The sequence below is a fragment of the Solanum lycopersicum genome, chromosome 5 (assembly GCF_036512215.1).
Source record: "Solanum lycopersicum chromosome 5, SLM_r2.1".
In the NCBI taxonomy this organism is placed as follows: domain Eukaryota; kingdom Viridiplantae; phylum Streptophyta; class Magnoliopsida; order Solanales; family Solanaceae; genus Solanum; species Solanum lycopersicum.
In genome coordinates, this window is record NC_090804.1 from 5,901,588 (window position 1) to 5,928,119 (window position 26,532).

The following is a 26,532-nucleotide window of genomic DNA, read 5'->3' on the forward strand; positions in this document are numbered from 1 at the left end:
TATTATTTGGTTTAGATCTTTTGGTTTTGTAAAAGTGTAATCCAATCTGATCCAAATTTTTTTTGGATTGGGTCAATTTTTCTCTATTCGATTCGATTTTTTTAGATTTAGTTATTCAATTATGTCAATAATTAATAATATATCAAAGTAATAATATTGAATCTCTCAAATATACTTTCTAATATAAATCATAAGTAAAACGTAAAATACAATATTTATAACTATTTCTATTAAATATGTTCAAATAAAAAATATAGACGTAATCATCATGAAAGGCAATAACAAAAAATAGAATAAAAAATGGTTAACTCTAATCTAATTCTAAACCTAAACACTTCTATATATATATATATAATAGTGCACACCCCACACCTCTACACTTAATTAATCTTATTGAGTGTAATTTTTAAGTAAGTATGTGACGTAACTAATAAAATTCATACAATTAATCTTTATCGTTCAATTCTTTTTTTAAATTCTCTAGAGTTATTACATTCGATAAAAAAAGATTAAACTTAAAATGGAACAGTAAAAATGTCAATTATATATTTTCATTTTTCAACTTATTCTATTTTTAACCTTTTTTAATTTACATGAAATTATTTTCTTTTTAGTTAATTCAATTTAATTTTTTTAATATAATTTTTAAAAAAGTTATTTTTTTTCTTTTATCCTTGATAAATTGATTTGATAAACAAATATATAAATTTGTTTTAGTTTTGTCGGTGGGAAAGCAAAAGTGAAGACTTTCAGTTTGACTTCTCGCCGGCGAACACAATGGAGGGAGATCAAAAGGTGAATTCCACTTCTCCGGCGCCGGAGCCGGAGATGATGATCGAAGAATGGAACGGAACTTCGTCGACAAAACTCACGAAGACGGCCACCATAACTTCCACTTCTCATTCTTCGATCTCTATCCAAAGATCCAGTAACGCATTCACTCATATCTCTCAAAGAATTCTCCAAGCTTTCGTTCCTGAGGCAAGTTTTCCGGTCACGTAAACTCAAAATTATATTCCCGCAGTTCCAATTTTTAAAAATTATACTCGCTAGTAGCTCCGTTCGTCTTAATTTCCTTTTTTGTCCGCTTTAAAAAAAAAGCACAATAGTACTACATTTTGTATATTTTTTTCTAAAATTTCGTATCAAGTTAAAATCAAACATATAAATTGAAGCAGAGGGAATATTTACATTAAGTCTGCACACACATTGTTACATAAGTACTAATGAGGGATGATTATGAGCTCATTAACGTCTAATTGTTTGTTTAAGAGTGTAAGAATGTTTAGGAAAGGCAAATCAGTTTTGGAAGTAGTTTAGTTGAATGGTATTTTAACAAAATATGAAATTTTTTTTTGATTTTTTTGGTGATTTAAGGAAAATGTTTACCAAGTTGAAACAGTTCTGAGATATTTGGTTGTGTGTGTAAGAAAATGTCGAAAAGATTTGATTTTTATCATGTTTGTAGAGAAATGATGCATAAGGTTAGATAAACAAGTTATGTAATAGTATTTGTTTAATGGAGTAAAAGCAAAAAGAAAAGGATTTATTTTTTATGGAAAGGAGTCATGAAGTTTGTTTCTTTTTCTTAGGAGCAAGAGATGTCGAGTGTGTTTCATCTGTATCGATTATTCTGTCTGATTTTCCTTTTTGTTTTATCAATTTATTTACAGGGGTATCCAACTAGTGTTACTCCAGACTATTTTCCTTTTCAAGTGTGGGATTCATTGCAGGTTAGACTTGTTGCCCATAAAACTAATTTTCTGTTTATCAATTGGAGTTGAGCGTGGTGTTATCTTTCTGTTTTCATGTTATTGTTATGTTACTGCAGGGGCTTTCTACGTATGTGCGGATGATGCTCTCTACACAAGTAAGAGAATATCAGTATTAATGTGAGTAACTTGTGATATTAAAGGCTAATTATCCTGCTCAAACAAATATAGGCTCTTCTAAGTGCTATAGGTGTTGGTGAGAAATCGGCTACTGTTATTGGGGCAACGTTTCAGGTGGAGTCTGACATTATTTTTTTCCATTGCACTTTACATTGTATACTAGTTTGATGACAATGTTTTTGAAAAAATTAAAAATGTTCCAGTGGTTCTTGCGAGATTTAACTGGAATGCTTGGAGGTGTCTTGTTCACTTGTTACCAGGTCTCGTTCTTTTCTCTCCGGTATAGTTTTCCAGTATTGTATTGATCCTATGGTACCAAATAATGCATGTCTTGATTCCTTTAAAAACTGAAGCTACAGAAGCATCTCATTTCTTCGAGGATGAACGATTTCTCATCAGACTTGCACTCTTAACATTTCATTCACCATCTCTACATGAAATATATGACAAACCAACGCTCCTTCCCCATAAATGAAGGAAATGAACTTAAATGATGATTTTTTTCCACTAAGATAGTTGTGGTTGCAGCATACTATGGGGCTAAATAGAACATTCCTTGGACAGTATTTTTGACTTGCCTCTTACACCAAGCGTCCTATTAATGTTGATTGAATAGTAAATACTTGTTTGAAAATGACCGATGTGGTTGCTTTCTTTCTCAGGGTTCTAATTTAGACAGCAATGCCAAAATGTGGCGTTTGGTGGCAGATCTCATGAATGATCTCGGTATGCTCCTTCAACTGTATGTTGTGTTAACTCTAGTTATTTTTGTTCTTTCTATCTAAATTATATGAAAATATACTTCCTATTTTGGTGTATCCGATTACTATATGATGATGTTTGACTGGCCAGTGGCCATGGCGTTTAAGATGTTCTTTGACGTGCATTTGTTTCTAGTGACAGTAAAAAAAATAGCAAATTAATGGTAGAAAAAATTGGTCGATAGAAAAGATGTCACATCAAAATTTTATTTGAACAGTTTAGTGAATTTGAATTATTGAAAATTAAAAGTTGTGTAGAAGTTCGATGGTGCAAATATTTTATGACATTCAATTAAGAAAGAGTGTCATATAAATTGGGACAAAGGGAGTATAAGTAATGGGGTACTGGTTATTCTTGTACTTTTAATTGATTTATTAAGTTTAGAAATGCAGCAACAAATTATTTAATATTAGAGAACAGTTTCTAGAAGGTCAAATGACATTACTTTGTGCTTCTGTTGTCATTCCTGAAACGCTCAATGACAATAAAATCATTTGCATTTCTTGCAGGAATGTTGATGGATCTTGTATCTCCTTTATTTCCATCAGCCTTTGTGTTCATCGTCTGCTTAGGGAGTTTATCAAGGTCATTCAGTAAGTGAATATCTGCTATTTGAAATGGCAATATCGTTTACTTATCCTCTAATAAAAGAAAGTGTAAAGTCTGCCTGTGTCTAGCATGACCTGTTTGTCTAATGCCTTTTGTTTTTTAGGGTTGGGGCTGTTAGCATGAATTGTCTGATATATCAGATCCTTCACCCTGCCGAAAGTACTAAATGCGCTTTGTAATTCAATGTAAAGATGCCTTCTTTTACTATCTTGATCTGTCATGTCTTGATTTATTACATGGGTGAATCTCATAGTGTATATTTTAAATGAAACACAAGTTTTGAAAATATGCTATATGGTAGAGTTGCTCTTACTGCAATCATCTAGTCCTTGTTCCCAGAGTCGCATAAAATAGACATAAAGGTATAAAACTTTCTTTTCATAAAAACTAGTCTAGTCCTTTGTTCCAAGAGTTGTACAAAAACGATATAAAGCTATTGAACTTTCTTTTTCTAAAAACTAGTTTCTTGCAGTATGTGAATCCAACATTGCATGAAAGGTTCATCAGCTCCTATTTCATGACAATATTTCTGTTACAGTGCCTAAATTATTCAAAATTTCACATCAGCATTTGTTACAGAAACAATAAGTCTTCTCATTATGGTCTTATCTAAGATTAAGAGCTCTGACATTTAAAAGATAATTGCACTATTTTTTTCACCTAAGAAATGGGAATTAGAATCAGCCACTGATTAATTTCCTGTCCTCGTCATCATGAACGAACTTTTCACCTTCATGAGCGGGTCAATTACTGAGGATTGCACCTTTTCCTTGCTGAATAAGTAGATTGATCTTATTGACAAGGAGGACAAATTCCATGCACAAGGGTCCCATTCTGCGAGCAGTACACTCATCTATATAGATTGGAGAGTCCTTATGAGCAAAAACTAGAATGATAATTGCTCGTGGAGTCACTTCCAGTCCCCTATTGATGACTTCTAGCTTCCAAATAGTGCTACAATAGAGCTTGCATAATGCAGCTGATAGGTCAAGCATCAAACTCTGCATTTCAGTCACGGCTTTGCAAATGAAAAATGCTTAACGCCCTATCCTGATCTCTTGCACATATATTGTATATTTATATGGTCTATTGGTCTTCAATTTTGCAGCCGAAGATTGTAAATAGTTTGACCTTACACTTCATAACTGTTCTATCTGTTAAATATTTTCGAAGTTTGGATTACTTGATGCATACAGTAATAGATACTTATTTCCTCTGGAGTTATAATCTTCACTTTCTTCTTGACTGCTTTCGTTGTTTGTCCTTCTGACTTAGAATATTATGAGATTTCAATTGCAGTAGCTTTATGATCTCTAGGTTTTCATGAAATTCATCTCATTTTAGATACTGGTTATTTTATGGCAACAATTATAAAAAGTTTGAAGCATGTTTTTAACCTTGGTGGCTAGCCTTTAAGCTTTAAATCTTTTACTAGAAGATGAATTTTCTGGTTAATGAGGCCAAATATGTTGCACTGATGGAACTCGTTCTCTAAATCTCCTCTATTTTCTTTCCATTTAGCTGGTGTTGCCAGTGGAGCCACTAGAGCAGCTTTGACGCAGCACTTTGCCCTTGAAAACAATGCAGCAGATATAGCTGCAAAGGTATTGTCATAGATCTTACGGCGGCACTCATTTCAGAAAGATAGTAAGGTGTCAAAGTACTGAAATCCTTTACTCAGACTTGGCATCCGTTTTTCCTGTTCTGATAGGAAGGAAGCCAAGAAACTCTAGCTACGATGATTGGGATGGCTTTAGGAATGCTTCTTGCACGCCTAACAATTGGCCACTCATTTGCCATTTGGATATCCTTTTTGTCTCTTACTATGTTCCATATGTATGGTTAGTTATGCTTTGCTTTGAATTTCCTGTTTCTGTGAGTTATAAAATGCAAAGCTGAAGCTTTCTAAAATGCAAGCCATACTAACTCCATGCATCTGGCAGCAAACTACAAGGCTGTCTGTTGTCTTTCGCTGAATACTCTGAACTGTGAAAGATGCTCCATTGTTTTATCACATTTCGTCAAGACAGGTCAAGGTTAGTAGATCATCTTAATTTTATCATAGTCATCAGAAGGGATAACTGTCTGTCTGTATCCATGCCCTAGAATATCATCTGAGTAGGAATATCTCATGATGTTGTGAGTCTAAAATGACTCAAATTTTCTGTTGCTTTTACTTTTTGCAATAGAATCATTAACCATTAGAGTTCCTCTGTGTGCTGAATGTTGCAAACATGAGTCTTTGAGTATGCATGCAGAAAAAAAGTATGTGAATCTTGTGGTTAATGTCTAATTACATTAGTTACTTATCCCAAAAAAACATTAGTTCACTTATCTGGAGGTTTCATGCATTGGTTTCAGTTCTCTCTCCAAAGCACGTCTCTTCCATGGAGCACGTTCTACCTTTATGGATGACCTCATGGAACTTAAAGGGTGGTGATTCTCTATACAAGCAAGTACGTTTAGGTGTCAGAGTTTCTTCACTTGACAGCCTTGCTATGTGAGTTTTCATGTTTCTTATTACTAATTTGCATCCATATCTGTTGAATGTCATAGTAGCAGAGAAGAAACAATAATTTCTTCTTCTTTACTTGTTAACAATTGAATTTGCTTCTTATTAAGACCGAAGATATACAAACAGTATAGAGTGTTGTAATCTAGAGATCATAAAATTTATATATTTGAAGTAGGAAAAGGAAAACTCCTTTTCAGTTTTCTTCTAGACATTTCCTTCTTTATTAAAAGAATCCATAAGATTAATATTGTTTCTTTCCTTAAATTCCCTTTCCTTTTATTTTGCATTTGATAAGGCTTATTGATATCACTCATGACCATGTAATGTTGAAATGCAAATGAAAATCTTGTAATGTTAATTAGCCAGCATCAAATAGCATGTTCCGTTAAATGGTACCTTGATATGCTTCCTAAGCTCAAGCTTTATGGTTAATGTATTTTTCTCTGAAGTGGCTCCCTAATGCACTTTCAATACTGCTCCTAGATTGTTAAAAAGCAGTGTGTTGAATGTTTGGGCAGTTGAGTAACAAATTGTCTTTGATGGATAGGGTTGACCTATTACAATCTGCTGGATCACATTACAAGAAAGGTTGATAGATATATTCACCGTTTTTTTCAAGCTAAACTACTTGAGCTGAGAATTCTGCTTATATTCTCTTTCATCTTTCTAGAGAAATATTTACTTCAACAAAAAGGGGGTATTATCAGGATTATTACTCATAAGGATTCAGCAGGAGCTGATATATTACAATCATTCATCCATGCTCTTGTCATGGCAAAACTAGATGATCAAGATGGATCCATGTCTTCGGAAAGCCAATCATGGATGGATAAGCATTATGAAGTCTTTGTTTTGAAGGTATTTGTCTACACCAGAAGCTCCTTTTAGAGAGAAGATCTCATTATATATTCATTGTTTTTACAAATTACAATTACTGAAGCATAGCCAACTACCAATTTTTTTTTTGAAAAAATCAGTTTATCAATATTTTGAAGCAAATACCACCTAATAGGTTGATGTTCCATTATGTGTCATCACAAAACAGTTCATATGCTAAAATTTGTATCTGAAAAGTGAAGTTGGCAAATGGTGGGAGGTATCCCGTGGAATTAGTCGAGGTGCACACAAGTTGGCCCGGACACCACTCTTATCAAAAAGAAAAAAAATGTGAAAGCTGGCGAATGGTGTAGAAGAGGAGAAGTGCAAATGCCGATAAGAAGTCAAACCACATTTTTTTGTGATAGTGATGTTTTGGGCCAGCTTATGCACACCTCATCTTCTCCTCAGAGTACCTATTACCTCTCACCAGCACAGGTACCGGGTTACTTTGCCCCTCAAGATTTAGGCAGATTGGAAGAGATCACCTTCTGTTTTTTGCTTCCACTGAGATTTGAACATGAGATCTCAGGGTTCTCTTCTCACTTCATTGACCATATGGATGCACCCTTGGGTGCAGAAGTCACCCACATATAAGTCAATTTTGTCATGCCAAATTTCCCGTAACTTGCTAGCTGTGCAGTTTCTGTTTTTAGATTGAGCTAAGTATCGTGTTTCTTTCACAATTCTGTCACAGCTTCAGTCATCAGGATGGAAGACTGAACGTCTACTATCATCATCAGTCGTTTGGAGAGCAAATTGGCTGGTAGATTATTCAGATGGCAAACATGACTAGTCTACTTCAATACAAACTAAAAGTCATCTAGTTACAGTCAGATGCTTTCAAATTACGACTTGGGGTGATTTCAAGTCATCATTCAGTATGTCTTGGATCTTCCAATGATCATTGAGAAGGTAAAAGTTTAGCCCAGCCTATACATGTTGTGTTCAAAGGAATAGCATTCTACGATCTTGGAGAAACTCTTGTTTATTGGAATTTTAAGTAGGTCCTGGATAATCTTGAAATCAAAGTTGTAATGTATTGGCCTTTAATATATGTTATGTAGGTCAAATTCCAAGTAGGGCTTGATGCCTGTATAGATTTGTCTTTGTTAGAAGGGGAAAATCTAGAGATGTTTGGTACTTTTGAATGCTCCCTTGGGACAAGTGATGTACACTAGGGTTGTACAAGTATTTTATCACCTATTGTCACAACTCGACTTGTACAATGATATTTATGTTGTACTATTCAAGTGGTATCCTCCCAGTGTAAAAGGGAGACATGGAGCAACCATAAAGTTGTTTTTATGTGACTTATAGATCACAGGTTTGAGCCGTGAAATGTTTCCTTTCCAAAAAGTGTCCTCCGTCTAATATAATCATTTTTAGATGAGAGGAATTTCGGCAAGACGCCTTTTTAGGGGTGTGGATTTTACTACTTGTAGATGGAGTGTAATTCTACAGGTGGTCATGGATAATCGATATGAAATGTATAATTACATTTAATGTTATAAGTTTTAAGAAAATAAGCAGACAATGCTGCTACCAGCCTTCATATTCTGGTTAAATTATGTCACTTTTCATATCTCTAAAGAAAATTATGTGGTAAAAGAAGAGTGTAACAACAATGAATTGTTTGGCAATTTTGATGAGTGAAGTGTACATTGCTAAAAGGACAACAATAATACCTGAAGAAACATTTAAATGAAATGTTGGTTAACAAGAAATAAAAATGTCTGAATTCGATTTTGGTTGATCGAGCAACCAATATCTTGAGTACCCGTGATGGTGACCACAACTGCTGGCATGTTATGTTTGGACATAGAATCGAGTCCCAGTCCTTGTGAATGGGCAAAGACAGGTGCTCGTGGTTGGGACGATTGCTTCCATGACTGACCAGAAACACACCAAATTCACCTTAGGTAGAAGGAGTTGGTAGGGGAATACCTTCTAATAAAGATTTAAATCGGGGTACAGTAGCCTGATGATCCTAGTTATTTGGGCGGCCATTGAAAGAGAAGCATATTCAACCTAGAACATAGGGTCATTTGGGAATATTACCTTCTGGCATCCATACACGAAGGAGCTGGTCATAAAATGAGCAAGTAGCGATGACATTATTCTTCTCTAGACGACCTCTTTGCCAATCTGCTCCATATGCCAGGGAGCCATGTTTGTTATAGGTTTCAACTACTTCAGCTTGGTCGCCTTTAACTTTGACAACTGCAAATCCATTGTGCATACAAGCAGTCAAGACTAGGTCCAGTACAGAAGGATGATACTTAATTCTCCAAACCCCTCCACCTAAGGAGATTGACGTCTCATGTACAGGTTTTGCGGTTGATCTTACATCCCATACCCTTAGGTGTTCATCATAGCTACCGGTGAGTAAGGTATAAGGGTCATTTGGGCTCTTAGTAATGCAGCAAATTCCCATTGTGTGAACTTTTCTGTTTTGGAATGCTATGTTAGAGGGATCATCTCGCAAATCCCAGCAACTAAATTTGCAGTCATCTGAACCTGTATACACCAACTGTGGTTGGTGGATATCATAAGAGGCAGCCCAAACTTCAAAGTCATGCGCTTTCCAGTCTCTGGAAATGCTCAGCTGAGACTCGAGGAATGAAATTATCGAGACTGTTCCATCTGAAAGCCCCACAGCAAGGGATGTAGCTGATGGATTCCAGTCTATACACAAACACATAGAGGAACTGACATGTTCGTCGCTTATCTCCAGTAAACTATTCCCTGTAATAACAATAAGATCCTGCCATGTTAGTGCTTCAGCTGTTTATGAAAAATAAAGTGCCAAATGAAGCATTTCCTCCAATCTACACATTACTAATCGATTTCCATCATCTCCTTCCTCCGTTACATATAACTGCTATAAAGTACCTTCAACCTCATACAAGTGTATTTCAGTGCTTTTACCAATATATTTTTAATAAAAGCAACAAAATGAAATCTCCCAAAGCTATCTGTTCCTAATCCGATAGCAACCTGGGGGCTTCCTTATATGCCTCTGATCCAATACAACAACATACTAAAACCTCGATTCCAAGTTAGACTAGACGCATTTCTCAACACTAGACTCATTTCATTCCAGATACTGCATAACTTGGTTTTCAAAGAACATAAAAAAACTAAATTAGGCTTGTTCTCCCTCATGTAACACTTGTCCTTTGACGATAAATATAACATAAAACACGACAAGAGATGCTTAAACATACCAGGAACTTGTGATTCATCCAAACAAGATTCAAGTTTGTGAACTCTAACATAACCCTCAGCATCAGCTTGAGCCAGTAATGGCCCCACAATTCCACCGATCGGGCTCCATCTTATATCAAATATACCAGCTGTTTGTACTCTATGTATCAAACTAAGGCGACTCGAATTAGCATCAACATCAAACAGGGATATACTACCAGTTCTACTAGGTTGATCTCCTTCTTGTAAAGTATAAGTACATGCTGCTAGAACATTGTGAAATGATTCGTGTGGACAAAACTCCACAGCATCAGCATTTCCATCAAGATGGCAATGACCTATATCCATATCTGAATAACATAAACTGCAATAATCATATTTTATATTTTATATTATAAGTGGAAAGAGATGTAAAGTTGAATTACCATTTTAAGTCTATACTAAATAAAAATGTTAAATTCATATTTAATTATTTAATTTTTGAAAAATATTGAGCAGTAAACTTTTTTTACTATTAATGAATTGAGAATATTTGAACAGTTATGAAAATTAAATAATCTAAACATTAAAGAAAATGAAGAGACAAATGTTAGTTAATGAGAGCAAATAGGTACAGATTTAAGTTGCACATTAACTAAAATATAGAAGTAGTTACTTTACATTGCTAGAATCTTAAAAGTTGTAGATTTCAATTCAATGAATCTCATAGTTAATATATTAATATATGTTATTTTCAACGATAAATAAATGAAAAGAAGCTAAAGATATATTAATATATGTTATTTTTAATGATAAATACATGAAAAGAAGCTAAAGAGACTAATTAATCATTTAAAGTGAAAGTATTATATAAAGCCAAGAATAATTTTCATTTTCCTTAAGTCCCCTCTCCATTTTTATGGGCACTAAAGAAGAGTATATCATTTCTCTGAACAGTTTTTTCTCAATCAATGTCAAAGTTAAAAGCTATTAAAATACTCTATGAACGTTGTTGGATTTATGCAAGAATTTCAGCTATGGATGTTGTTGGATTCATCAAAGAAATTTCTTAGTGAATAATACACTCATGACACTTATTATTTAATTTCCTTGCCAGGGCTTTAATACGTGCAATGCACAACATTAATTTTACTATAAAAGATTTCTATATGTTACTGATTATACACATATTTCATTAACGTAGCACATAACATTTCACTTATTCATTTATATATTGTAGTTGTATATTTTTTTTGAATTTTGGATTGTAGAAAAAAAACACCACACAGGATGCTTATCAATTTTAAGAACATGTAATTTATATTTTCTATTTTATAACACATAATATAACTTAAAGATATTGTTAATATACCATCTTTCATAAAAATATTTTTATTTATATGGCCACACGCGCGGCGCGTACCAGAAACTAGTGAATAGAAAAACATCAAGTTCAGTTAGACATTTTGTCGAACATGTTGTGAACTATCACTTAGTTAGCTTTTGGCCATAGATTTTGGATCAGATTTTGAATTCACTCACAAAAGTTTGAACCTTTACTACTAAAAATGAGAAATCGAATTGAAAACTGGAATTTTTCAGTTGTAAAACCGGATTATTGTTCATTGAACTGCGTTTTTCATCAGCAGAAAAGCAAAATTAGAAACTAAATTCATCGACTCACCGGAGTGTTTTTCCGATCTGTATGTGCTAATAACGGCGGCTGCTTAGTTCACCGGTGGCTTCAGAATAGATCAAATAGTCCTTTTAATTAAATGTATTAAGGGAATTAAAGTCTTGAATTTTTTGACAAGGGAAATAAACTCCTAAATTCATTTTTAAAACATGAGGTGTTTATTTATAATTTGGAGACAAAATTAATAATTTACGTTTTTGTATTTTTATTAGTTCTCTTATAAATATTTATTGAAAAAAGAACCATACACTTTTGGTAGTATCTATTATTTTTGGTTTATTTGTAAAATTTTATATCAGAACTTTGAAAAATTATACTAAATATATTATTATTCTAGAGTTTTGACATAACTTTTTAAAGATATATATGTGATATTTTTCGTATCTTTTCGGTCTAGTGTAATTCTTTTTGTTGCATTTTTATGATTTGATAAAAAAATTGACATTTACGGTTAAAAAAAATTATTGCTTTTCTCAATTATAAAATTGTTAAATATTTCATAAAGAATAAAGTATTTACACGAAAAACTTAACCGTTTATTATATACTTAAAGCACTGTTTTGAATTCATCTACAAATACAAAGACAAACAATTTATGACATTTTATTTAAAATCATAACGCACGATAAAAATTCTTTACAAATTGACTAGTTTTACGCTGGTTATTAGTCTCATAAATCCTCATTTTGCTATAGTTTTGCAGCTTAAAATGTTTGATATATATATTACTATAAAAGAACTGAATTTGACACAATTATTATCAGGAACTCACACTTGAAAATACATTCAATAATACTTAAGCCAAATGAACATTTTTGTAACTCTGTGTTGAGTCAAACACCTATCATAAAAACGAGAGTTAACTAAAATCAATCCTCCTTTTTTCTCCGATTAAATTATTTCTCCCTACTTTTAGGGGTCGCGACAACAAGGAAATGTAAACATAATATGTACAGAAGAACATATTCTTACAACTATGCTATATCGCGCTATTTGCGATGCCCTGATGATGCCATGAGAATAGCAACAGCTGCTGTAAACATTAACAACATGCCTGCAAGAAGTGTATATGTTTTCCTTGATGATCTTCTGTATTCTCCAAACAACATCACCCCCCAAAATGTACTCACAAGAGGCAATGCCTGAAATTTGACACATATTTCAAATGAATATACATAGAATGATATACGAGTAATCAATCCGATAACATATACTCCCTAGTCCCTAAGCTACATCTTATGTGAATCTATTTCACTGAGTACGGAGTTTAAGAAAAAAAAGAAAGAGATCTGCGGAAACTTATGGTCTTAATCATGTCATGATGATGTTTGTGTGTATGTAAAGTCATGTCATTGGTAAAATAGGACGTTGAAAGTTAAATAGTTTCCAAAAAATAGAAAGACGTCATTTTTTTAGGAAAAATGACTCCGTTATAAGAGTTTTGCTGAGCGGTGATGAACTTGGATAATGGAGGAAGGTTCCTCGTGTCATAGTGGATTCATATAGTCAACAAAATGAGGCGTAGTTGATGTATAGTAAAAGTATAATTGGTGGATAAATGCACGAACCTGAACAGCGTCTGCAGCTGCGTATCCAGCTGCTTGACCTCCCATGAATTGGAGACCATTACCAAAGCCACACACAAGACCAGCCAAAAGGGCCCAACCTCTGCCATTCCAGTCGTTGAGATAAGCTGTGAAAGATGACTTGGGTGCATTTAGTATAGGGTAGTACAAGAAGGTGAGGTTCAAAACCATGGCAATGATGAAACAAAAGCACGAGAAGTAGAAAAATGCTGTATAGACAGTCAAGTGTGGAACTCCATCTTTGAGAGTATGCCATTGATCATTTGTGGCTAGGTTGAATGCAGGCGAGAACATAGAGAAGCAAATCCCAGCAAAGAATGTTATGGTCAAACCAATTACCGTGCCCTTCCCGAGAACCTGTAAACATACACGAATTTAACAATTAGGATGTAACTACAATATGCTTCACAAAAACATTAGTAAGTTATTCTGTTGTTGTTTGTTACACTTAGTCTAGTTAGAGACTTCAAGGTAAGTATAGCAATAAAGTGTGAGCACGAAAATGCAATAAGAAGAGAAATTCCGACCTTGATTGATCTCGTATTCTCAAGTTCTATAAGGAAAGCCGCAGTCCCAAATTTTGCCTTCTCAGAAGCATCTCCATCCTCCAAACCATTTGTACCACCTGATCGGATATTCAGTATTGTGAAACGTTATAAATCAATTTTAGATATAGGAATCATATTTTGGATGCTCAAGCTCACAATACCTTGATTAAAATTTGTTGGTTTGAAGGAAGTAACTCCATTAGTCCTGCAAATGTGCAATTAAGTTGGACATGAATTTTCTGCGATTATTGATCAAGTTCTATAACAGCGTAGACGTATATATATGCCTGACAGAATTTTAGTACATATAATTATATCCTGCACTTTTTACTCTTATAACTAGAGGAACATGAGAAGACACACAAAGAGATGAGGAATTGTATTTAGTTCATCACATGCAAGTCATCTAGCTCTACACTAATACATGAAATCATTACGACAACCTAAAGCCCAAAAAAAAGGTCGATTTCCTTGAAATGATCAGAAGAAAGGAAACCATAAACATTGTAGGAATTAAAGGCAAGTATGATAGAATACTGATGCATACCTGACTCCGTCTTTACAGTCATTTGAATAGTTATCAAGCTTGGTTTTGTTATCAGCGTTGTTGGACGAATGAACAGCAGAGCCTAAACAAACGGCAACCAAGAAGCATGCAACTCCAGAAAACAGAATTTCAGCTTTGTTAATTTTGTCGTCAAGGTAATAATTCAAGGTTGTTCCTGTCATAATTAAAGGAATAGCACATGTCATCTTTCCAACACCTTGTACTGGCTTCAGGAAAACAGAAGTTGCTGAAGTTAAAATGATACCTATAACAACTGTAATACTGGCAGAGACAACTTCAGTGACTGACAAACCAACGAAAGCAAAAGCATATTGAGTTGAGAGGTTCCCGAGGCTGAGGACCATCCCTCCAGCCATTGCAAACAAGACACTGGGCCAATTATCCTGCAATGTTCATTGATAAAAGCACATATCTATCTCTATTAAAAAGTAATAGGAGCACAAGTTAGTGCGGCATATCAATCAGAAGTATATGCTATCTCGGAAGAGAATAGTAATCTAATTTGCTTTTTTTACATTTTATCGTGTCAAAAAGGTGCCTGTATACATTCCATTTTCCAATCGTAGCCCGGTGAAATAAGCTCCCTCTACGCACGGGGTTCTGGGGAAGGGCAGACCATAAGGGTCTATTGTACGCAGTCATGCCCTGCATTTCTGCAAGAGACTGTTTCTACAGCTCGAACAGGTGATCTCCTAGTCACATGACAACAACTTAACCAGTTACGTCAAGACTCCCCTTAACCATTTTCCAATTGAACAATGCATTAAATCAAATATAAGAAACATAATCCTAAAAACTACAGCTGGTATATTAGCTTTGAAGGGAACTAACCTGAGAGAGTTGAGTGAGAAAATTAGGCCTTTCTGGTGTGCTTGGCCCAAACTGACCTATGGTTAAAGCAATGATGACAGCAGCCAAGAGATTGGTAATGGTATAATCAAGATAAGTATGTTGAGGAAGACGACCTCGCCTTTCGAGTAAAGTCAATAGAGCTGGCCATGTCCCTAACAATAACAAAGAAAATAGCATACAAGCTATAGCACCACCTTTGCTTTCAACCATATACATCTTGAATCTACTGGATAAGACCCTTTCTGGTGAAAAAACTGCCAACTTGGTAAGGCTCCAATAATCCTATCCAAAGAAGAAAAGGACCAAAAAAAGAGGAAGATTACAACAACATACCAGTGTAAAATTAGAGTGTACGCAAACCTTACCTCTACCTCAGATAGATAGGTTGTTTCCAATAGACTCTCAGCTTAAACTAAGCATAGCAAACATTAAAGTTTCAATCTTTTAAATTGATACAACAGATTAACACATCCCAAATTCATTGTCTGCATCAATGGAAGTAGAGAAAAGAAAATCAGCAAAACAGCTCCTCCACTGCCATGGGGCCCACATCCCCATAGACAGGGAGCTTATGTTTGTCATATACATATCTGTCTGCATCCTAGGAAACCACAAAGACAGAAACTTTACTCACAAAATTCCCTAAAAACTTGAAAACAAATGTATGAACAACCTGAATATAGCATAAACAACAACAACATACATGGTCTAGTCCTACAAAGTGGGGTCTCGAAATGGCAAAGTGTATGCAAATCTTATACCTAGAAATTTTCTATCTAAAAGTAAACAATTGACTACAAAATTATAGCTTTCAGAAACCATTTCCACATAAAAATCAAATCTTTCTTCTCAAACATGAAAATCCAATTTACTCACCATATCATATTGCAAAAGGGTATCAAGAATCTTTAACAAAAAGAAAAATAAAAAAACACAAAAAAGTGAACATTTCTTTGGACTTAACCACCATTTGGGCCACCAAATATCCATTATTTTCTTATCAAACGAAACAATCATTCACCATGTCAAAAGGGTATGAAGAACTTATTATAAAAATCCCAAAAAAACTGAATCTTTAAACAATAAACAATATCAACAAACGTGCAAACACAAGCAACATAAAGGAAAAAATAAAAAAGATTTGATTTTTACTTTATCACTACAAAGAAAAAGATAGATCACCAACCTATTATCAGACCCCACCAAAAAATTATCAAGAACCCCACTTTTAACAACAATGGAACTTCAAAATGAACACCAAAATTTGAATGTTTTTAAGAAGAAGAGGCAAAGCAAAGAGTGATTTGGTATTGGGAAAATGGGAAGCAATGAGTTTTTTCCCTTTTTGGTAATTCTGAACAGAGTGTATATATAAATTCCCATTATATTTTGGGACTTGAATATCAACTAAGATTTATAACTCAATAATGATTGTTGTTATTCTTAGCTGTGATTCAGGTTGTCAGAATTTTTTATCCGTTTAATGACGGAGTTAAAATTTTCATATATAAAAAATAAAGTACACAAAATGTGGACAAATTACGGTATAACTCTCTTCGTCCTGTTGTATATGTCATTTCGTTGGTTTATAATACTTCATAAAATTAATGCATAAATTATCATACAATTTTTTTATCTTTGTGAATTATTAGTCTGAAAAATATACATTTGATCAACTTTAAAAAAAAGTAAGTAAATAATTTGTGTTCACAGTTTAAATTAATTATTTAAAGTGAATTAATTCATAGTCGTTAATGGTAAACTTGAGTTTCAAAAAAAATAAATAAAGATAAAAATATAAAATGATATCATTTCTCAATGTAAGTGTAAACTAAAAAAATAACATATAAATTAAGACGGAGAAGTAATATCTTGGGAGGTCAAATTACATGTGGACAATTGTCTATGCTACAATGTACCTAAATGAAGGGTCAATGATCGAAATATAAAATCGCTTTTGATATCGTTATTTAATATGTGTTTATATTTTATTATAAAGATTATGTATGTATATTTTAACTTTATCTATTATGTGAAATTTTAAATATGATATATTTGAGATTATTTTGGAATGGATACACATTGAGAAAAAATTAAATAACGAGTATGAATTAAATGGCAGTGTCAAAATAAAATATATAGCAGTCTCCTTATTTATTGGGTGATTGTTGAAAGTTGAAATAGAAATTTATTATTTTTGTCTTTTTCTAGTGTTAGTCAATGTTCTTTGTCATATAGTATTTCTTTTTTGTATCTTTATTTTCAACTTATTCCCCTTCATTTTCATTTTGGAATTCATAATTTATTAGTGTGTTTTGACTTATTATAACAAGAAGTTATTATTTTACGTTTCATATTAATAAGTTAATTTTAACAAAAAGTCAATTTTGTCATGCCAAATTTTCCATAACTTGCTTGCTTGCTGGTAGATTATTCAGATGGCAAACATGACTAGTCTACTTCAATACAAACTAAAAGTCATCCAGTTAATTTCGTGGATAATCGATATGAAATGTATAATTACATTTAATGTTATAAGTTTTAAGAAAATAAGCTGACAATGCTGCTACGAGCCTTCATATTCTGGTTAAATTATGTCACTTTTCATGTCTCTGAAGAAAATTATGTGGCAGGGGAATACCTTCTACTAAAGATTTAAATCGGAGTGCAGTAGCCTGATGATCCTAGTCATTTGGGCGGCCAATGAAAGAGAAGCATATTCAACCTAGAACATAGAGTCATTTGGGAATATTACCTTCTGGCATCCATACACGAAGGAGCTGGTCATAAAATGAGCAAGTAGCAATGACATTATTCTTCTCTAGACGACCTCTTTGCCAATCTGCTCCATATGCCAGGGAGCCATGTTTGTTATAGGTTTCAACCACTTCAGCTTGATCGCCTTTAACTTTGACAACTGCAAATCCATTGTGCATACAAGCAGTCAAGACTAGGTCCAGTACAGAAGGATGATACTTAATTCTCCAAACCCCTCCACCCATGGAGATTGACGTCTCATGTACAGGTTTTGCGGTTGATCTTACATCCCATACCCTTAGGTGTTCATCATAGCTACCGGTGAGTAAGGTATAAGGGTCATTTGGGCTCTTACTAATGCAGCAAATTCCCATTGTGTGAACTTTTCTGTTTTGGAATGCTATGGTAGAGGGATCATCTCGCAAATCCCAGCAACTAAATTTGCAGTCATCTGAACCTGTATACACCAACTGTGGTTGGTGGATATCATAAGAGGCAGCCCAAACTTCAAAGTCATGCGCTTTCCAGTCTCTGGAAATGCCCAGCTGAGACTCGAGGAATGAAATTATCGAGACTGTTCCATCTGAAAGCCCCACAGCAAGGGATGTAGCTGATGGATTCCAGTCTATACACAAACACATAGAGGAACTGACATGTTCGTCGCTTATCTCCAGTAAACTATTCCCTGTAATAACAATAAGATCCTGTCATGTTAGAGCTTCAGCTGTTTATTAAAAATAAAGTGCCAAATGAAGCAAGGTACTTCAAGGACCACCAATGCTAAATGAAAAAGGGAAAAAGAGGTCGATGGGAACAACAACACACCCAGTATAACTTCTTAATAGCCAAGTGAAAAAAATCAGTTTCAAATGAAGGTGGTTATGAAGTTTGTATTACGTCAAAGGTCATTGAGACATTGTCTAATTCCTCCAATCTACACATTACTAAACTATTTCCATTATCTCCTTTCTCCGTTACATATAACTGCTATGAAGTACCTTCAACCTCATACAAGTGTATTCCAGTGCTTTTACCAATATATTTTTAATAAAAGCAACAAAATGATATCTCCAAAAGCTACCTATTCCTAATCATATAGCAACCTGGGGGCTTCCTTATATGCCTCTAATCCAATACAACAACATACTACACCTCGATTCCAAGTTAGACTAGATGCATTTCTCAACATACATACCAGGAACTTGTGATTCAACCAAACAAGATTCAAGTTTGTGAACTCTAACATAACCCTCAGCATCAGCGTGAGCCAGTAATCGCCCCACAATTCCACCGATAGGGCTCCATTTTATATCAAATATACCAGCTGTTTGTACTCTATGTATCAAACTAAGGCGACTCGAATTAGCATCAACATCAAACAGGGATATACTACCAGTTCTACTAGATTGATCTCCTTCTTGTAAAGTATAAGTACATGCTGCTAGAACATTGTGAAATGATTCGTGTGGACAAAACTCCACAGCATCAGCATTTCCATCAAGATGGCAATGACCTATATCCATACCTGAATAACATAAACTACAAGAATGAATGAAAAAACATGAAGTTCAATTACACATTTTGTCGAACATGTTGTGAACTAGCACTTAGTTAGCATTTCGCAGTAGATTTTGGATTCACTCATAAAAGTTTCAATCTTTACAACTAAAAATGAGAAATCGAATTGAAAACTGGAATTTTTCAGGGGCAAAACCGGATTATTGTTCATTTAACTCTGTTTTTCATCAGCAGAAAAGCAAAATTAGAAAACAAATTCACTGAGAAACAGAAAATTGACTCACCGGAGTGTTTTTCCGATGATTTTTCCGATCTGTATGTGGTTATGGCGGCTGCTTAGTTCACCGCGGCTTCAAAAATAGTTCAAAAATAGTCCTTTTTAAGTTTTAAAAAAATGTACTAAGGGAATTAAAGTCTTAAATTTTTTGATGGGCCAAATAAATTCTTGTTTATTTATAATTCAGAGACGAAATTAATAGTTTATGTCTTTTTTTTTTACTAGTTCCCTTATAAATATTTATCGAAGAAAGAACATACACTTTTTGTACTATTTATTATTTTGATTTATTTCTAAAGTTTCTATCGAGACTTTAAAAAATTATACTAAATAATATTATTTTAGAGTTTGACCTAATATTTTGAAGGTTTATATGTGATATTTTTCATATCTTTTGGTCTAGTGTAGTTCTTTTTTTGGTTGCATTTTCATGATTTAATAAAAGAGATTGACATTTACGATTAAAAAATTATTGCTTTTATCAAATTTAACGATTATAAATTGTTAAATACTTCATAAAAAATAAAGTATTACGATAAAAACTTAAAAGATACGATTCATTCTATACTTAAAAGGACTATTTTGAATTCATCTACAAATATAAAGACAAATTATTCATGTCACTTCATTTAAAATCATAACATATAATAATAATTCTTTATAAATTGACTAGTTTACGCTGGTTATTAGTCTCATGGATCCTATTTTGCTATAGTTTTGCAGCTTAATATATATATATATATATATATATATATATATATATATATATATATACTAGTTTCTGGATACGCGTCACGCGCGTGTGGCAATATAAATAAAAATATTTTTGTGAAGATTGTATATTAGCAATATTTTTAAGTTATATTATGTGTTATAAAATAGAAAATACAAATTACATGTTCTTAAAATTGATAAACATCCTATATGGTGTTTTTGTTTCTAAGATTCCAAATCCAAAAAACTATACAACTACAATATGTAAATGAATAAGTGAAATGTTATGTGCTACGTTAATGAAATATGTGTAAAATCAGTAACATATAGAAATCTTTTATGGTAAAATTAACGTTGTGTATTGCACATATTAACCCTAGCAAGGAAATTAAATAATAAGTGTCATGAGTGTATTCTTCACTAAGAAATTTCTTTGACGAATCCAACAACATCCATAGCTGAAATTCTTGCACAAATTCAACAACGTTCATAGCGTATTTTAATAGCCTTTAACTTTGACATTGATTGAGAAAAAACTGCACAGAAAAATAATATACTCTTCTTTAGAACCCATAAAAATGGTGAGGGGACTTGAGGAAAATGAAAACTATTCTTGGCTTTATATAATACTTTCACTTAAATGATTAATTAGTCCTTTTAGCTTCTTTTCATGTATTTATCATTGAAAATAACATATATTAATATATTAACTATGAGATTCATTGTATTGAAATCTACGACTTTTAAGATTCTAGCAACGTAAAGTTAACTGCTTCTATATTTTAGTTAATTGTGCAACTTAAATCTCTACCTATTTGCTCTCATTACTAACATTTGTCTCTTCATTTTCTTTAACATTTAGATTATTTAATTTTCATAACTCTTCAAATATTCTCAATTCATTAATAGTAAAAAAAGTTTACTGCTCAATATTTTTCAAAAATAAAATAATCAAATATTAATATAATATTTTTATTTGGTATAGGAATAAAATGATAATTCACCTTTATATCTTGGAGCTTCCCATTATAATATAATCTGATATATATATATATATATATATATATATATATATATATATATATATATATATATATATATATATATAACCATGAAAGAACTGAATTTGACACAATTATTAGCAGGAAGTCACACTTCAAATACATTCAATAATACATAAGCCAAATGAACATTCTTCTAACTCTGTGTTGAGTAAAACACTTATCATAAAAACGAGAGGAGTTAACTAAAATCAATCCTCCTCTTTTCTCCGATTAAATTATTGCTCTCTACTTTTAGGGGTCGCGATAACAAGGAAATGTAAACATAATGTTGGGTTTCAAAGGTGTAAACAAAAAATGAAAGGTTGTGACTCTCCTGTAGGGATGTCACTTTGCCTGAGGGTTGTGACCTTTATTAAAGGTTGTGTCCTTTCTAAAGGGCTGTGACCGTTTGAAAGATTGTGCCTTTTTCAATGTGTTGTGACCTTTCTAGAAGGTTATCTTCTTTCCTAAAAGTTGTGACCTTTACCCTTTGTTCGTTATAAATAGAGAAATTGTCTCTCATTTTTCAGAATTGAATTCTTCCCTTCTTTTGTAAACATTTCTTACAAAACAAAATCGATCGATCGTGTCTGTATGTGTAATTCGTTGCTGTCATTTTGAGTTCGTTGAAATTATTAAAGTTTGAGGTACCGCTGCTTCTTTAATGGTTAATCCATTTTATCTTGGAAGGAATCAATCTGTAACCTCGAGTATTTGAGAGGATTAAATTTCTGTGGACTCGGATATTTCTTTGTATTTTTCTTTTCATCTTTTATTTCTTCTGGTTAATTTAATTACATGAGATAACACATAATATGTACACAAGAACATATTCTTGGAGCTATGCTATATCGCGCTATTTGCGATGCCCTGACGATGCCATGAGAACTGCAACAGCTGCTGTAAACATTAACAACATGCCTGCAAGAAGTGTATATGTTTTCCTTGATGATCTTCTGTATTCTCCAAACAACATCACCCCCCAAAATGTACTCACAAGAGGCAATGCCTGAAATTTCGACACATATTTCAAATGAATAAGTGTGTTCGATACATAGAATGATATACGAGTAATCAATCAGATAATATATACTCCCTAGTCCGTATGCTACATGCTATGTGAATCTAGAGTACGGAGTTTAAGAAAGAAAAAAAAAAGAAATCTGTGAAAACTTAAGTCTTAAACATGTCATGATGACTGATGAGGTTTGTGTGTGTCTGTAAAGTCATGTCATGGGGTAAAATAGGACGTTTGAAGTTAAATTGTTTCCAAATTAGAAAGATGGACATTTTTTTGGGGAATAAAACTAAAAAGGAAATAGTATCGCAGCTAGAACAAAGGGAATATTACTCTAACATCAACAATTTTTAGATTCCATTATAAGAGTTTTGCAGAGCGGTAATGAACTTAGATAACGGAGGAAGGTTCCTTATGTCAAAGTGGATTCATATAGTCAACGAAATGAGGCGCAGTTGATGTATAGTAAAAGTATAATTGGTTGATAAATGCACGAACCTGAACAGCGTCTGCAGCTGCATATCCAGCTGCTTGACCTCCCATGAATTGGAGACCATTACCAAAGCCACACACAAGTCCAGCCAAAAGGGCCCAACCTCTGCCATTCCAGTCGTTGAGATAAGCCGTGAACGATGACTTGGGTGCATTTAGTATAGGGTGGTACAAGAAGTAGAGGTTCAAAACCATGGCAATGATGAAACAAAAGCACGAGAAGTAGAAAAATGCTGTATAGACAGTCAAGTGTGGAACTCCATCTTTGAGAGTATGCCATTGATCATTTGTGGCTAGGTTGAATGCAGGCGAGAACATAGAGAAACAAATCCCAGCAAAGAATGTTATGATCAAACCAATTAACGTGCCCTTCCCGAGAACCTGTAAACATACACGAATTTAACAATTAGGATGTAACTACAATATGCTTCACAAAAACATTAGTAAGTTATTCTGCTGTTGTTTGTTACACTTATACCTAAATTACATTCGTGTTTGCCAAGAATCTTCTTAGTCTAGTTAGAGACTTATAGGCAAGTATAGCGATAAAGTGTGAGCATGAAAATGCAATAAGAAGAGAAATTCCGACCTTGATTGATCTCGTATTCTCAAGTTCTATAAGGAAAGCTGCAGTCCCAAATTTTGCCTTCTCAGAAGCATCTCCATCCTCCAAACCATTTGTGCCACCTGATCGGATATTCAGTATTGCGAAACGTTATAAATTAATCTAAGATATAGGAATCATATTTTAGATGCTCAAGCTCACAATACCTTGATTAAAATCTGTAGGTTTGAAGGAAGTAACTCCATCAGTCCTGCAAATGTGCAATTAAGTTGGACATCAATTTTCTGCGATTATTGATCAAGTTCTATAACAGCGTAGACGCGTCAATATGCCTGACCGAATTTTAGTACATACAATTATATCCTGCACTTTACTCTTATAACTAGAGGAACATGAGAAGACACACAAAGAGATGAGGAATTGTATTAGTTCATCACATGCAAGTCATCTAACTCAACACGTATACATGAAATCATTACGACAACCTAAAGCCCAAAAAAAAGGTCTATTTCCTTGAAATGATCAGAAGAAAGGAACCATAAACATTGTAGGAATTGACAAGGGAAGTATAGCATACTGATGCATACCTGACTCCGTCTTTACAGTCATTTGAATAATTATCAAGCTTGGTTTTGTTATCAGCGTTGTTGGACGAATGAACGGCAGAGCCTAAACAAACGGCAACCAAGAAGCATGCAACTCCAGGAAACAGAACTTCAGCTTTGTTAATTTTGTCGTCAAGGTAATAATTCAAGGTTGTTCCTGTCATAATTAAGGGAATAGCACATGTCATCTTTCCAACATCTTGTACCGGCTTCAGGAAAATAGAAGTTGCTGAAGTTAAAATGATACCTATAACAACTGTAATGCTGGAAGAGACAACTACGGTGACTGACAAACCAGCGAAAGCAAAAGCATATTGAGTTGAGAGGTTCCCAAGGCTGAGGACCATCCCTCCAGCCATTGCAAACAAGACACTGGGCCAATTATCCTGCAATGTTCATTGATAAAAGCTTATATCTATCTTTATTAAAAAGTAAATAGGAGTAAAAGTTAGTGCGGCATATCAATCAGAAGTATATGCTATCTTGGAAGAGAATAGTAATCTAATTTGCTTTTTTTACATTTCACCGTGTCAAAAAGGTGCCTGTACATATTCCATTTTCCAATCGTAGCCCGGTGAAATAAGCTCCCTCTATGCACGGGGTTCTGGGGAAGGGCAGACCGTAAGGGTTTATTTATACCCAGTCTTGCCCTGCATTACTGCAAGAGACTGTTTCCACAGCTCGAAAATGTGACCTCCTAGTCAGATGACAACAACTTAACCAGTTACGTCAAGGCTCCCCTTAACCATTTTCCAGTTGAACAATGCATTAAATCAAATACAAGAAAAATAGTCCTCAAAACTACAGCTGGTATATTGGCTTTGAAGGGCACTAACCTGAGAGAGTTGAGTGAGAAAATTAGGCCTTTCTGGTGTGCTTGGCCCAAACTGACCTATGGTTAAAGCAATGATGACAGCAGCCAATAGATTGGTAATGGTATAATCAAGATAAGTATGTTGAGGAAGACGACCTCGCCTTTCGAGTAAAGTCAATAGAGCTGGCCATGTCCCTAATAATAACAAAGAAAGTAGCATACAAACTATAGCACCATCTTTGCTTTCAACCATATACATCTTGAATCCACTAGATAAGACCCTTTGTGGTGAAAGAACTGCCAACTTGGTAAGGATCCAATAATCCTATCCAAAGAAGAAAAGGGACACAAAAAAGAGGAAGATTACAACAACATACCAGTGTAAAGTTAGAGTGTACGCAAACCTTACCTCTACCTCAGATAGAGAGGTTGTTTCCGATAGACTCTCAGCTTAAACTAAGCATAGCAAACATTAAAGATTCAATCTTTTAAATTGATACAACAGATTAACACATCCCAAATTCATTGTCTGCATCAATGGAAGTAGAGAAGAGAAAATCAGCAAAACAGCTCCTCCACTGCCATGGGGCCCACATCCCCATAGACAGGGAGCTTATGTTTGTCATATACATATCTGTCTGCATCCTAGGAAACCACAAAGAAACTTTACTCACAAAATTCCCTAAAAACTTGAAAACAAATGTATGAACAAAGAAATTTTCTATCTAAAAAGGAAACAATTGAGTACAAAATTATAGCTTTCACAAACCATTTCCACATAAAAATCAAATCTTTCTTGTCAAACATGAAAATCCAATTTACCCACCATATCATATTGCAAAAGGGTATCAAGAATCTTTAACAAAAAGAAAAATAAAAAAACACAAAAAAGTGAACATTTCTTTGGACTTAACCACCATTTGGGCCACCAAATATCCATTGTTTTCTTCTCTCAAACAGAACAACCACTCACCATGACAAAAGGGTATCAAGAACTTACTATAATAATCCAAAAAAATTGAATCTTTTAACAATAAACAATATCTACAAACGTGCAAACACAAGCAACATAAAGGAAAAAAGAATAAAGATTTGATTTTTATTTTATCACTACAAAGAAAAAATTAGATAACCAACCTATTAAAGGACCCCCACCCAAAAAATTATCAAGAACACTTTTAACAACAATGGGAACTTCAAAATGCACACCAAAATTTGAATCTTTTTGAAGAATATATAGCACTCTCCTTATTTATTGGGTAACTGTTGAAATTTGAAGGTTGAAATTTATTGTTTTTTTCTTTTTTGTGGTGTTAGTTAATGATCTTTGTCACATTTTTCTCTTTATTTTTTTTTTTCAAAGTAAATTATACTCTATATTTTTCATTTTCTTCTTTGTATTTCATTTTTCAACTTACTCCCCTTCATTTTCTTCTTGGATTTCATAATTAATTAGTGTGTTTTTACTTATCATAACAACAAATTATTATTTTATTTGTCATATTATTAAGTTAATTTCATTATAAAAAGTTATATAGATTTTAGAAACAGCCACTTAAAGTTTTATTTTATTACGTTAGATTTTATATTACTTTATCAATAAATTACGAAAATTTTATTTCTTTTTTCTTAACGA

At 33.5% G+C, this 26,532-nt stretch overlaps 5 protein-coding genes across 15 annotated transcripts; 1 reads left to right on the top strand and 4 right to left on the bottom strand.

Moving 5' to 3' along the window:
- The first annotated feature begins 697 nt into the window (after window positions 1-697).
- LOC101268183 (protein root UVB sensitive 3) lies at window positions 698-7,902 on the top strand. The gene is made up of 14 exons (XM_004239002.5): window positions 698-981; window positions 1,674-1,733; window positions 1,832-1,870; window positions 1,944-2,006; window positions 2,096-2,152; window positions 2,555-2,618; window positions 3,164-3,247; window positions 4,785-4,867; window positions 4,975-5,104; window positions 5,207-5,299; window positions 5,625-5,763; window positions 6,326-6,366; window positions 6,449-6,636; window positions 7,352-7,902. The coding sequence occupies exons 1-14, from the start codon at window positions 778-780 to the stop codon at window positions 7,448-7,450; spliced, it is 1,344 nt and encodes a 447-aa protein (XP_004239050.1). The 5' UTR covers window positions 698-777; the 3' UTR covers window positions 7,451-7,902.
- Window positions 7,903-8,273: 371 nt separating this feature from the next.
- Window positions 8,274-11,730, bottom strand: LOC101268472 (uncharacterized). Of its 2 annotated transcripts, none has more exons than XM_010322561.4 (3): window positions 11,528-11,730; window positions 9,885-10,228; window positions 8,274-9,402 (listed from the first exon to the last, which is right to left on the bottom strand). In XM_010322561.4, exons 2-3 carry the CDS (start codon window positions 10,210-10,212, stop codon window positions 8,699-8,701), a joined length of 1,032 nt encoding a protein of 343 aa, XP_010320863.2. In that variant the 5' UTR covers window positions 10,213-10,228; window positions 11,528-11,730; the 3' UTR covers window positions 8,274-8,698. The 2 variants fall into 2 exon arrangements, with proteins under 2 accessions (XP_010320863.2, XP_004239051.2); XM_004239003.5 differs by having other exon boundaries at window positions 9,885-10,214; window positions 11,528-11,675.
- Window positions 11,731-12,296: 566 nt separating this feature from the next.
- LOC101268760 (ureide permease 1) lies at window positions 12,297-19,743 on the bottom strand. 10 transcript variants are annotated; one of them, XM_069297532.1, is made up of 10 exons: window positions 19,653-19,743; window positions 19,046-19,375; window positions 17,849-18,535; window positions 15,073-15,375; window positions 14,486-14,624; window positions 14,221-14,395; window positions 13,835-13,878; window positions 13,653-13,750; window positions 13,108-13,482; window positions 12,297-12,681 (listed from the first exon to the last, which is right to left on the bottom strand). In XM_069297532.1, exons 3-10 carry the CDS (start codon window positions 17,903-17,905, stop codon window positions 12,529-12,531), a joined length of 1,344 nt encoding a protein of 447 aa, XP_069153633.1. In that variant the 5' UTR covers window positions 17,906-18,535; window positions 19,046-19,375; window positions 19,653-19,743; the 3' UTR covers window positions 12,297-12,528.
- On the bottom strand, window positions 17,915-19,373 carry LOC138348462 (uncharacterized). Its single transcript, XM_069297660.1, has 3 exons — window positions 19,046-19,373; window positions 18,057-18,535; window positions 17,915-18,010 (listed from the first exon to the last, which is right to left on the bottom strand). Exons 1-3 carry the CDS (start codon window positions 19,371-19,373, stop codon window positions 17,915-17,917), a joined length of 903 nt encoding a protein of 300 aa, XP_069153761.1.
- Window positions 19,744-22,148: 2,405 nt separating the features above from the next.
- Window positions 22,149-26,184, bottom strand: LOC113002610 (ureide permease). The gene is given in 8 exon segments (NM_001365442.1): window positions 22,149-22,411; window positions 22,919-23,293; window positions 23,502-23,599; window positions 23,684-23,727; window positions 24,065-24,239; window positions 24,330-24,468; window positions 24,919-25,221; window positions 26,034-26,184. Coding segments are annotated over 7 exon segments (1,221 nt in total). The 5' UTR covers window positions 25,156-25,221; window positions 26,034-26,184; the 3' UTR covers window positions 22,149-22,258.
- Window positions 26,185-26,532: the final 348 nt, after the last annotated feature.